The sequence below is a fragment of the Carassius gibelio genome, chromosome B5 (genome assembly GCF_023724105.1).
Source record: "Carassius gibelio isolate Cgi1373 ecotype wild population from Czech Republic chromosome B5, carGib1.2-hapl.c, whole genome shotgun sequence".
NCBI lineage: Eukaryota > Metazoa > Chordata > Actinopteri > Cypriniformes > Cyprinidae > Carassius > Carassius gibelio.
In genome coordinates, this window is record NC_068400.1 from 35,430,490 (window position 1) to 35,444,717 (window position 14,228).

At 36.3% G+C, this 14,228-nt stretch overlaps 1 protein-coding gene across 1 annotated transcript; it reads left to right on the forward strand.

Moving 5' to 3' along the window:
* Positions 1–1,133: 1,133 nt before the first annotated feature.
* On the forward strand, positions 1,134–7,537 carry LOC127958552 (carotenoid-cleaving dioxygenase, mitochondrial-like). The gene is made up of 11 exons (XM_052557451.1): positions 1,134–1,328; positions 1,615–1,826; positions 3,322–3,437; positions 3,512–3,614; positions 3,712–3,840; positions 4,086–4,246; positions 4,415–4,582; positions 4,927–5,064; positions 5,898–6,080; positions 6,175–6,285; positions 6,441–7,537. Exons 2-11 carry the CDS (start codon positions 1,637–1,639, stop codon positions 6,555–6,557), a joined length of 1,416 nt encoding a protein of 471 aa, XP_052413411.1. The 5' UTR covers positions 1,134–1,328; positions 1,615–1,636; the 3' UTR covers positions 6,558–7,537.
* Positions 7,538–14,228: the final 6,691 nt, after the last annotated feature.

The following is a 14,228-nucleotide window of genomic DNA, read 5'->3' on the forward strand; positions in this document are numbered from 1 at the left end:
GTATGTTACAGGTTTCATATGTTTTTGTGTGAAGCAATGCAGTGTATGAAAGCAAATATTTGTGTTTTAAAGCAGCTGCTGTATTCATATGAGAGATGTAATGAGTGAAATATACTTTGAGTCCAATGGCTTTTAAATGTTATCATAGGTTTAAATTCTTCAGCTTACTTATAACTTAATTGAACACCTTTTCAATTGTATGTCACAAGTTTGACTTTTCTTAAAGATACTTGAAAGTCTGTGCAGTTGCTTCATTATTTATGCATTAGTCTATCACAGTACATGTGATCATGTAGAGAGGAGAGGGATTGTTTTTCTAAAGATAGTGCTTCTCGTTGTAACATCACTGACTCTGCCATTTCAGCTCTGTCTTTTGTTAACTCTGATCCTTTATTTAGTTCTTTCAGCTGACATAAATGGAAGAGCAGAGTAATATGTCTGCAAATCTGTGACTTACTACAACTATATACTTTAGTATAACTCAGGGGTAGCTAACCTTGCAGCTTAGGACCTTTATATAAAAGTGTCAGTAACACTTTAGAATAAGGTCCCAATCAGAAATATATTTTTAAAGTGTTTATTAATCTTTATCAAATGTAGTAAAAAATATTGGTTCAAACTTGATTATATATTGCCTTGATAAACGTTATATACATGTACTTACATATAGTATAGTAAAGTAATAACAGTAAAAATATGGATAATTACATGCAACTAAACCCTAAAACTAACCAAATTCTAACCATAACTCTATAGTAAGTACATGCTGTGCCTAGAACTTGTTAATTATTTCTTAGTTCATGTTCAGTTGTTTCTTAGTTCATTAATTTTATTTGAAAATGTATTAGCAAAATTAGTGAAAATTACCTATATATAGATGTCTTGTTCATAGTTAGTTCATGTTAACTAACGCAGTTAACTGATGTTAACAAATTAAACCTTATTGAAAAATATTACCAAAGTGATAATACTCAAAACAACATTTTTTTTACCACTATCAAAATTTCGGAACATTTGGATTCATAAGTGCATCTTTATAACTTTATTCTGATTATTCTTCACATGAACAGATTTTGATCTGTCGGCTTGCCAAGCAATCAGATTTGAACATCACGCAAATCACAATTTGCTGTCTGGATTTTTACAGCTGCTGCTAAGAAAACATACTTCACAAAAGTACATGGGCTGCCAAACATCTCCCCCTTGGTAAGTTCGGTAGAGGAGACACCTGAGCCCATCCCCACCACGGTCAAAGGCACCATCCCAACCTGGATCCATGGGAGTCTGCTGCGGAATGGTCCAGGAAAGTTTGAGTTTGGGAATCAGCAGTGAGTACAAGCATTCAACTGTCAATACATTGGGTTTGTGATCTTAATAGAATCACTAGAACGTGAAGAATAGTAACTAAATACATTTTATAATAGTTTCTTGAGATTAGTAATTGGCAGTAAAACTAATGACAGATAGAAAGGTAAAATTAATTATTTGGTATTTACAGAGATAGTAGACAAAGTAGGCACAACCATGACAACCTTTCACAGAAGTCTTTTATTCGCAATACTGTATGTAAATGAATATTCAGGCTGACTCATGCTGATGTACATTTTTCCTCAGCTATAACCACTGGTTTGATGGCATGGCTTTGATGCATCGCTTTCAGATTGAGGATGGTCAGGTGACGTACAGAAGCCGTTTTCTGCGCAGCGATTCGTATAAGCAGAACAGCGAGAGGAACCGTATCATGGTGTCAGAGTTCGGCACTCTGGCTTTACCTGATCCCTGCAAGAACTTCTTTCAGCGCTTCCTGTCCAGATTTGAGATGATGAGTACGTCGAAACTGTGAATATGTGTGTGAATGACAGACAGTAAGGAAGTATATTTGCTGTGCTGTCCGCCTTGGTAAAATGGATCTCATTAGGTTTAGAACAGTCAAAAATTAGCCGATTTAAAAATGTTACATAAAGCTCTTTCTGTTTTCTGAAAGAGTAATGAGGCATGTCTCTGGAGGCCATTGCTCAAGAGCATAACAGGAGTGGTCAGTGGAACTCTCCAAGTGTGTGCAAAGTCATCTTAGACAAACAGCTGAATGTCTGTAATCACGAGAATACATTTAAATCAGACTCCACAAGCTCTCAATTAAGATTAAATATAGTGACAGTACTACTAACGAGTTGAGATGGCGTTAGCAGACAGTTCTGGACACTACAACTACAACACATGGGTCTTTTAAAAGGATAAAACTGCACAACCATCTTTAGGATCAATGCCTTGAGTAAATCCCGTCAGTATGGTAAAAGTGTTACTTCATGCAGCAGTAAGGTTTGCGTTTGGATATGTCGGATACAGAATTGTGAGGGGGGAAAAAAATAATTTTATTAGTGATTTTCATCCAGGGAGCCTCTGCAAATTCCAGAGATTCTCACTTAAAAGTATTTAAATAGTAAATTATTCTTTATGATCTCATTTAAAATAAAATATTATCTAAATTCAACTGGTTATAAAACATAAAATGAGGTTTAAATTGAAATCATAGTACATATTTTTACCCCTCAAACATTTTTTTTTTTATTCAGGAACGTGCAGTTCTTAAATCTTCTAGAATGGTTAATTTAATATAATTATTAAACCCAGTTTCTGTTAAAGAAGTCTGAAAATAAACAGTTCTAATGAAATTTAAACTGGAATCTAATTAAAATTCTCCATAATGCATAAAATCATGTTTAATGTCTTTTGCTCCTTCTTAGTTAATAATTTACTTATTGAAAAACACAGTTCTTGAAACCTCTGACAAAACAAATTGTGGTCATGGTATTAGCATTAATTTAAAAAAAAAAAAAAAAAAAAAAATATATATATATATATATATATGCAGTACAGACCAAAAGTTTGGACACACCTTCTCATTCAAAGAGTTTTCTTTATTTTCATGACTATGAGAATTGTAGATTCACACTGAAGGCATCAAAACTATGAATTAACACATGTGGAATTATATGTGGAATTATATACATAACTAAAAAGTGTGAAACAACTGAAAATATGACATATTGTAGGTTCTTCAAAGTAGCCACCTTTTGCTTTGATTACTGCTTTGCACACTCTTGGCATGTCTTCCAACAGTCTTGAAGGAGTTCCCCGAGAGATGCTTAGCATCTCATATATATATATGAAAACCAGCAGCTTTGTCAGATTAACTACCTTAGAAATGTGTGTTAAACAAGAGAAAAAAGTCAAAGTTTGTTCTAATCGATTTCTGCCTCAAAGTTTAACAAAATAAATAAAAGATATTAGTGACACTGCTTCCCCTCTTTCCGATTCCAGAGCCAACAGATAATGCCAGTGTCAACTTTGTTAAATACAAGGGTGACTATTACGTCAGTACAGAGACAAACTACATGCACAGAGTGGATCCAGATACTCTGGAGTCTAAACAGAAGGTATGAACGATTACCAGTCTACAGCCACCAGCCTAGACTAACCCATCGTGTCTAAGTAAGATTATCATCTGTAGGTGGACTGGAGCAAGTTCATCGCTGTGAATGGTGCTACTGCTCATCCACACTTTGATCCAGACGGCACAGCTTACAACATGGGCAACTCATACAGAAACAAAGGTTAGACTCCCGTCTTCTCCTTGTGTGCTGATCAATCTAAGTGCAATGTCACTAAAGGATTGGGAGGCTTGATGTTGTGCTGTGGTGTGTTTTATAGGGGCTTTCTATAACATCATCAGGGTGCCACCAGAAAGAGACGGCCGAGAAGATACACTAGAGGGAGCCAAGATATTATGCTCTATCACCCCTCGTGACAAATCCAAACCCTCCTATTACCACAGCTTTGGTGAGCTAAGACGAGAATCTGTCACGTTTACTATCATCATATCTCCTAGACAGACAGATTTTCATTCTGCATTCTCATGAAAGAATGACTATCATTTGTGATTTTATTACACAGCTACTGTAATGGTGTCATGTGTAATTTCATTGCAAGGCACTCTGTATGGTGTAATCGTATACTCTGAATAGAGCGATCATATCAATGCGCAGCACTGAAAAGCCCTCATTTTATTTTCCTGAATTTTTCAGGCATGTCAGAGAACTATGTAGTGTTCATCGAGCAGCCCATTAAAATGGATCTGTTTAAGATAGTGACTGGTAAACTAAGGGGGAAATCGCTAAATGAGGGTGTTTTCTGGGACCCCAACCAGGAAACCACATTCCACCTTATTGACAAACAAACTGGAAAGGTGAGACAACACTCTTGACAATAGTCTCACAGAGGCACTGAGAACAATGAGGAGCCCATGCTTGAAGCATATGAGTTTATTTGTATATTTGTTTGCTGATTATGCTTCATATGGTTCAATGAAAGCTGATTGAGAACATGAAGACGATGTCATTGCATCTCTCTGCAGGAGATGCCAGTGAAGTACCATGCCAAGGCCTTGTCCACCTTCCATCAGATCAATGCTTTTGAGCAGGATGGATTCCTCATGCTAGACATGTGCTGCTCTGACGACGGCCAGGCCATAAACAACTTCCTCATCCAGAACCTGCGTCAGTCAGGAGAGGCTTTGGATGAGGTAATGTTCTTCCTTAAAGGGACAGTTCACCTAAAAATTTCATTTCTGTCATTAATTACTCTTTTGTTCATCTTCAAAACACAAATTAAGAAATTTTTTGATGAAATCCAAGAGCTTTCTGACCCTGTATATACAGTAACACAACTGACAGGTTTAAGGCCCAGAAAGGTAGTAAGGACATCATTAAAATACTCCATGTGACATCAGTGGTTCAACCGTAATGTTATGTGTATGCATTCCTCTACTTGTAAACAAGGTGCAGTACATGCAAGTACACACATGCATGGTTCAAATTTTCTAATTTTCTAATTCTTATTTGTCCTGTCCCTCTCTCTGTCTCTCAGATGTATAACACCATGAGCAGGCCACTGCCCCGTCGTTTTGTGCTGCCTCTCAACATCACAAGTGAAACCCCACTGGAACAGAACCTCAACACACGGCCTGACAGCACCGCTACCGCTGTCTGCCGTACCAAAAATCAGGTACTGTCTTAAGCTGGCTACAACATGTGTGTACAGTATGTACATCTCTGAAAGTTGCTCATTCTAAACATTGGTTTTCCTTCAAAGCCCTCCAAGCACATATACTGCAGTGTGGGGTCAGTAAGATTTTCTGAAAGAAATTAAAACTTTTATTCAGGAAGGATGCATTAATTTGATTTCTGAAGGATCATTTGAGTAATGGCTGCTGACAATCACAGGAATAAACAGAATCTTACCATGTACTGAAATAGGAAAGAGGTATTTTAAATTGCAATAATATTTCACAATAGTAATGTTTGATCAAATAAATTGCCTTGATGAGCATATGAGACATATTTCAAAGACAAAAAAATCTTACCAACCCCAGATTTTGTTTTTACAGGAATGTTACTAAATTAATGCATAACACAAAAAGTGCATTTACCATATTTTTTGGACTATAAGTCGCACCTGAGTATAAGTTGCATCAGTCCAAAAATACGTCATGATGAGGAAAAAAAAAAAATATATATACTGTAAGTTGCACTGGCTATAAGTCGCATTTATTTAGAACCAAGAACCAAGAGAAAACATTACCGTCTACAGCCGCCAGAGGGCGCTCTATGTTTTCATTGTAGACTACAGGAGCTCTGAGCAGCATTGAGCGCCCTCTGGCGGCTGTAGATGGTAATGTTTTCTATTGGTTCATGTCAAATTGATTTTGATAAATAAGTCGCTCTTGACTATAAGTCGCAGGACCAGCCAAACTATGAAAAAAAGTGTGACTTATAGTCTGGAAAATATGGTATGTCTTGAAGAGCCTTTATTTCTTTTAAAACATGTCTCTCTCTCAGGTATTTTGCACGTTTGAGGATCTCCACAGCGAGGACCTGAAAGACTACGGTGGCTTGGAGTTTCCACATATTAACTATGCCAGATATAACACCAAACCTTATAGATACTACTATGGTTGTGGCTTCCGGCACCTAGTGGGTGACTCCCTAATTAAGATGGATCTGGAAAGCAAAAAGTTCAAGGTGAGAACAATTAACGGGAACATGACTGATACCTAGGTATTCACGGTTACTATGATCAAAATGCAGAATGTTTGCTAAATAAATTGATTTACAGGTATGGCGCCAGCCTGATCTCTATCCATCAGAGCCTGTCTTCATTCCTTCACCCAATGCTGAGGAAGAGGATGATGGAGTCATCCTGTCTGTGATTATCACACCAGTTAAGGTATAAAACAGCCCTGAATTAATGTAATGTATGTAAACATAAGCTCTATAATTGACTTGCTTTATAAGACAATGAAACATGAGAAATGATTCAACTGTAGAACATTTATCAATATGTCTTCAGTCTTAAACCCCTTCTTTCTCTTCTCTTTGTAGGATAAGAGTACATTTCTTTTGGTCCTGGATGCCAAAACATTTGAAGAGCTGGGAAGAGCCGAAGTGCCTGTCAACATTCCTTATGGATTCCATGGAGTCTTCAACTCTAGTGCATGAAGCCCTTTGGATCACTTCAACAAAATAACAAATGACAAGTAGCTCTTCACAATGGTTACTACACCAGTTGCCTGCTTCTATTAAAAGCGAGAGACTAACAGAACAATATATCTACTGCATAAAATCATCCCAAAGAGATCCTCCACATATCAACCTCATATATTTTTTAAAAGAACAACATATACTTTATAGTTACAGCTTCAAAATTAATTTTTCTACAACTTTCAAACTGTCGCTTTTTTCTAAAGATTCTGATGTAGGGTTCAAGACATTTATACATTACTGATGCCTATTCATTTTGAATCAACTTGGCCCACCCAGTCACAGTGATATAATTGAAGAGGAAGTAGGAATTATACTATAATTTCTATACAGCAGCAGAAAATGCAATTGTTTGTATTTAGCAATAAGAATAATAAGATGGGGAGATCTGCAAACATTGTGTTGTTTCTGTAGACCTGTCAGAATGCAATGTAGGCTTTGCAAAGTGGCTTTTATTTATGGGAAGACAAACAACTTGTTGGATTCTGTCGGTCAGAAAGAGGATGGAAATCGTAATATAACACTAAATTATGGGTTTTGGTGCTAAACATCATGGTGAACCGCAGGGGGAAAATACTTATGATATTAAATGATGAAAAAAAAAAAAAACAGATGTGCCATAATAACAATAATTTATGTTGATAGTTAAATAACAAAAGATAATCACTATACAACATATCATATTGTAATAATTTTCTACCTCATGAAGTAACTTTCATAGAGTTTCTCTTGTGCATTATTCCTTTACATTTTAAATTTACATAACAGTTTTACATATGTTTCATTGTACATTGTTTTTATCAATTTCTAATTGTAACTTTAATCACAATGACTGTAATACATATTTGTACACACAATGCTTGTATGCTATCTACTCCATGGTTCAATTAATACAGTCCACTTTTATAAAAAAACATTCATAATGTTTAAAAGCAAAAGGTGTCTCCGTGTCCAGTATTTTCCACATTATTTCACATTCTGATATCAGTTTGATTAGGAAATCTTGACGGACAGCAATACATTTCCTGTCCACTAGGTCGCAGCAGACAATCATAGCAGATATGCCTGAGTTTGGTTATCAACCCAATGTAAAAACAACTAAATGCATTTATTCTATAAAACACACTACATGTTTGAAATAAACCTATTAACCTATAGTGCATTCAGTCAGTTAAAAAAAGACATTCAATGTGTTAGTGTATATGTGCTCTTGCATATTGAGTATCTCTGTGGCTTGGCTAAATTGGGAGCTCTCAGATTTCCCCTAATCCCTGCACATCAAACAGCAGAGCAGAGCAGAGCAGATGCAGACAGACAGAGGCACTGCTCTCCTGTGGTATCTCGACCTGCCGGATCTTCTTTCTCCGTACACAGTGCTGTTATTGTCCCTGTATCTGTATGTGTGTTTGTGAGAGACACAGCTTAGGTTGTTTGTCCCTGTGTCTCTCCGTTCCTAGCTTTTTTTGAGGTTTAAATGCTGTTCTGCTGGTAGCAAACAGACAGTGAGCTTTGGACACGGATACTACACATCCACACTTTCTTGGTCAAAAACAGAAATAAAAAAACAGAAGTACTGAATGACTGACTGACCAACTGAACGACTGAATGAATGAATGAATGAATGATGGAAAGCAGCGGCGGGACGTAAACCAATACACTAACCAGGTGGTGGCCACAACAAAGACAGCTGTGTGTGCGTGTGTGTGCGCACTTTGTGGCCCTGCAAATCCCACTCAGACACCTGCACTCAAAGCTTCCCGCTGCTGAACCTCCACTTCAAACAACTACCGACACATCGAGCGGAAACACATATCTACGGAGAAGGGAACAAAAGACTGAGAAAGAAAGTATAGAATAGGATTTCTGCAAAACTTTGCTAACCCTAACTCATGCAATGCAGTTTTGATTTTCAGAAAGATTTTACTGCAGGCACATGTACTGAAATGTCTTTATGCTTTGATGAACAAATGTCCATATGTGTATCATTAAAATGTATCTTAAATTAAAAAATGCCCTCCATCTGACTATGTCACAGACCAAAACACCAGATGTGAAGAACTGTATCAGATCACTCTACAGGACAGTCTTGAAATGGTATGAAGCTGCTGTTTATGAACCGAAGATAACTGTTTATTAATTGTTTTGAGAATATAATGCTAAAAGGCAAAAGTGCTGAGATAATATAATACACTGTATTTATTTGATAAAATCATGATATTCAAAGTTATGTTTTAAAATAAATAATGGGCTTCGCCTCCTGTTAATCTTTTGGTGAAAATAAAAATATGCACTAAATACATATTGAAGTTAACTTTAAACCAAAAACAGAGTTAAGAAGCTCAATTTTAGTTGAATGCTTCATAGTCTCACACTTTGAGGTCAGCAAGATTTATTATTTTATTTTTAAAGAAGTGTTTTACGCTTACAATGGCTGTATTTATTTGATCGAAAATCAATAAAAACTAATATTAGGAAATATTATTTGATTCGATTAAACATTTTGATTAGATTTACTGTATTTTGATCAAATAATTGTAAATTAATTATTATAAAAAAAATGTAATCTAATATTCGGCTCAAGAAACATTTCTTCTTCTTCTTCTTATTATTATTATGAAGATTTACAATACATTAATTTAGTACAAATGCTTTTATAGGCCAGTTTTTTACAATGTGTAACAGGGGGTCTCTGCTTCATCTTTCATATCCACTAAAGGGTCCTTTGCCAGAAAAAGGTTGAAGACCCTGGGTGTTGACCACTGGAGATTAGAGAAAAATGCCTCTGTCCTTTGTCTTGTCTCTTTCATTATGTGAGAAACAAGCGGACAGGAAATGAGAGTGTTTGCAGCTTAATATCCTCCGAATATGTGAGTGTATATGTGTTCTTTCCATTTTGTTGACAACAAATGTCTTTGATGTCTTCAGTTTCAGGTTCAAACTGGAGAGTGAATACAGTGGAAACTTGTTTAACAGAAGGTATATGAGTTGGTCACTTTCATATTTACACTAATGTCACACATGAACACATTTACTTGTTTACGATAATACTGGATGCAATTGGATGGACTGAAGTGAGATGACAGTAATACATAATGCATAAAGCAGAAAGCTTAAAATATTGAAAATGCTTAGAGAAAATTTTAAAACATTACATATTTTTTGTTAATTGTGCATGTACTCATGATACACAATATGCCATGAAAAGAAACACATAGTTCGTAAAAGACATTAAAATGATTTTCCCATTAGTAGTTTAGCATTTGCCCCTTAGCTGTTTATGCAAACATCTTAAAATGCATTTTCACTTATACAATGTAAAGCAATGCATACACCTTGAAGTCCAAACCTGAGGTATCAATCAGCTTATGAATCTAAGAAATACTTTTTCCACAAAAACATTTAGTACACAATATCAGTCCTGCTGGACATTGTAACAACACGCTGCTGCTTAATCAACTATAGAAAGCAACGATATATTCCAGTGCTCTAGACACAACTACATCTAGATTTGTGACCTAATATACAGTGTAGAAAAGAAACAAGATTATAGCACACCAAAATCAAGCTTGTTAAAAAATATTCTATAACTACAAACTGGATACTGGATACATGTTGCTGTTGCTAACACCTACTGTAGTACAATGACTATGAAATGACTATGAAATTCAAAAGAAAATACAGTAAGACTTATAAGATATAAATAGTTACATGGACTCTATCCTTACCATTGTTTTATTAATACATTTTACTCCTCGACTTATTTTAACCCATAAAACATGGCTGACATATTAATCAGGTCTTTTAGTGTGGCCCTCTCTCTCTCTCTCTCGCTGATACCAGAGCCCTCTGATTGGATAATGGAGCTACTTCTCGTAGCCAATAAGAGAGGCCTGCACCTTTTTTCTCCTAGCAACCTTTTTTCTCCTTATTTCCTTTCAGCACGACAAACAGACACCCGTAATATCACAATACGAATAATGGGAACTGCGCAGCTTTACGGCGGAGAAGTTCTCTCTGTTCTGCCATTGCGCTCTGTATTTCAACCCCTGCTGGTTCCTTTCAGATTCCCACTCATTCTCCGTCTTCCCCATGTTTTTCCCCTCTCATCTCTGGCTTCTTCCTCTTTTTCTACATTACCTTCGTCTCACTCTTGCTGTAGCTCTCTATCCTTCCCACCCCTCTCTGCTCTGTTCTGCTCTCCTCAACTCTTCCTCCACCCCCCACCTCTCCCTCTCTCTTGGCTGACTGTGTGTCTCTGGTAGGGGCACACAGCTGGCTCCTGTTTCATGCTCTTAAAGGAGCAGCATGTTTTTCGTTTCGCTGAAGGACTATTCTGAGGGATTCTGGGTAACAGCATGCACTCGCTGACCCTGGGAGAGGTTCTGCGCAGGCAGCCGTTGTGGAGCAAACATCCCGCCAATCTCTTACACACACACACACACACACACAGTTACCTTACACAAACTACACACTGCCTGGAACTAAGCACAAAATTTTAGGTCAAAAACATAAATCAGACATACAGCAGAGCAAAAAAGTATTGGGACATTAAAAATGTATGAATGTCAATGCATTCGATTCAAGATATCAAAATATCAGATAAAATACGAAGTAAATGATGACAGAATGTGTTTATTTTTCACTTTTAAATCCAAAAGGTAAACAGATATAACATTTTATTTGAAATCTTCAAACAAACAAAAAAACTGCTAAAAAAAAGTACATGTTAGTCACTTTTGCACTTATCTGAAATATATGTTTTAAGTATTTGTCGATGATGTGAATTCTGTAATTTAACATCTATAAACCTGTTTACAAATCAAAATATAATGCAGTAGTTAAACTAGACATTTGGTTTTGTCCTGCAAATCTTTTCAATTATTACATGGAAACTTTTACTTCAGTAGTAGGTGGTCAAGCATAATAGTGATTTCAATCTCGTCATCTCAGGTCATTTCTAATTTGTTTAACTGATAATTTTACATATCCCTTCTACAGAAATATAACATTCTTCTTAAAGTGTCTTACAGAACTTGTCCATTGTAAAAGTGGCCAACCTAACTTTAATGGAAAAATGTCGGTTGAATATTAATCTTCTTTCAAAATGATAGTTTTTGAGAATAAATAATTGCATTTCTTCATGTTAACATATGCCACTTTACTTTTATTTAAGAAAACAACCAAAATATATTTTTTCTTACATGTTCATTATTTGGATGGATACCACACTTTTATTTCTGTACAAAAATATTAATCTTAAATATGGAAATGTGTTCATCATGAACTAAAAATAAATAAATGTATAAAAAATACTGACAATATCAAAATAAGATCTTCTCAAATGATTAATCATGTATTTACATAGCAACCTAAAATGGAAAATTACTGAATACCAATTAGTCACAAAAGCCCTTTTCAAATTGGCTAATTTTGGAAGATCCTTGAAATGATTGCTTAAAATAGTAAAAAAAAAGAAGAAAAAAACCCAGGGTCAAGATGTACCTTTTACTAGTAATTACAATACACACACACACACACACACACACACACACACACACACACACACACACACACACACACACACACACACACATATATATATATATATATATATATATATATATATATATATATATATATTAGTTTATTTGTTATCAATTCCATGTTGATTCATTAATTCCTGCATCGTGACACCTCCCACATATTAGAAAAGGACATTTTCAGCATTAATATGCATCCAAAAGCCAAATTCATGCTTTTTATGTCTGTACACTGGAGACCATGTGTGAAAATATAATGTGAAGCGTCCTGCAGTTTAACTGCAGTGTCCTACCATTTGACATTAGTCTAAAATGAGTTTTTAATGCTAATAATGCATGAAGATTTAAGTTATAACACCTGTCACAAGATTACATGTAATATGGATCATGAAACTTTTGAAAATTAATTAGCTTCACCGGAACACTTAAGTAAACTGAGTATCTAAAAATACAGTTTCAAATGCATCTATTGTCATCTTTCCACTCCTCCAACTCGTGATTGAAACTTCACGCTTTGCTGTTGGCTGTACCACCCAACCTTAATTGACCTCACTCTCTCCCTCCTTCCAGCTCTTTCACCCTCCTCATCTCTGCTCCAGAGGAATTCTGCCGCTGGGCTTTTTAATATTCCCTGTGCTTCAGTGCGGCCCGGCCAAAGCAAGCTGACACTACAGATTAACCACAGACAGAAGGAATGCCGCGGCGCTTTTGTGCCACGTGGAGAGCCGCCAACTAAACGCCTTTGGCCAGTTCGGACTGTAGGAGATCTCAGAAAACAAGGAGAGCGGGAAGAGAAGAGAACGAAAGGATCGAGTCCAAGAGAGAGAGAGGGTGACAGTCATGAAGTAAAGATGCTGCAGACAGCCCACAGTCGCCCTGGACGGGAGGTGTCAGCCTAATTTGTCAGCTGCTTAATGATGACCTCAAGCTAGCCACAGGAAGATGGCATGGGGAATTTGCTAATAAGCTGCTGGCGAGAGAGAGAACTGATGCCAAAAATTGAATACTGTAATGCCAATCGAAGACAACAAACTTTGACGTCTCATTTTGATATATCAAAAAAAAAAATTCTCATTGCAATAATAATTCCCTTTTCATGAAAAGGAAAGTTCAGTAAGTTAAACTTTCCTCAGTCCCCTGCCTATCTGCCCTCTATGAGACAAGAAAGCATCATGGGAAGAGTGTAGAGTGAGACAGCCCATGCAGGGGGGGCCGGAGACCCAGTGGCGCCAGCAGTATGTCTTCAGACACCTGGCATTTTGTTGGTGGTCAGGGTTACTATGGCAACCCGCCAAGACTTTGCCAGGGCCCCAAAGGCAGTGTTGGACTGCACAGGTGCACTCGTCTATTAGTTTAGCTCTTTCTGTTTTGTTTAAAACAGAAAGCTCTTTAAAGTCAAATATTTAACGTTCCAATTTTCAAAGAAAAAACAAAGGATTTGGGATGCCACAATGAATTTAGACATGGTTAAATATAGAAAAAACGTGTGTGCGAGCAATATTAAAGCACAGAATGAAAAAAAGTAAATATGAGAAATATAAGAGAAAGAAAACAATGGAAAAAGAAAGTAAAGAAGAAAAGAAAGTGAATGCATACACAATAGGGGAAAACCTGTCTCCTGCAGATTAGCACAGAGGACACTTTAAAAATGAACTACTGAGAAGAAGAAGAAGAAGGAGAAGAGAAGTTGGAGAAAAAAAACATACAGATTATGAGAGGATGATGAAGAGATAGAAGGAAAGTAATGGAGTTATTTGGCCAAATTATAAAGCTGTTCAGTCAACTGTGGTACAAAAAGGATTTTAGGCATATGAGAAAGGGGGAAAAAATATGAAGAGAATGAAAAGCTTTCAACAAAGGGGCCAGAGAGGGGAGACCTTCCTAAAAACAACGAAACTACAGCAGATAATTCAGAAGAAATTGTGCTGCCTTTATAGAATCATCTTTCTTTTTTTACGTTAACATTGAATTTTCAACCTGACAAACTGAAGCTAATCAAGTTGAAAGGAATTCAATTACATCTAAAAACTTTTTTTTTTATCTATAGACTGTTTTTATCTATACACTCAATGTTTTTGAAAGTCTCTTA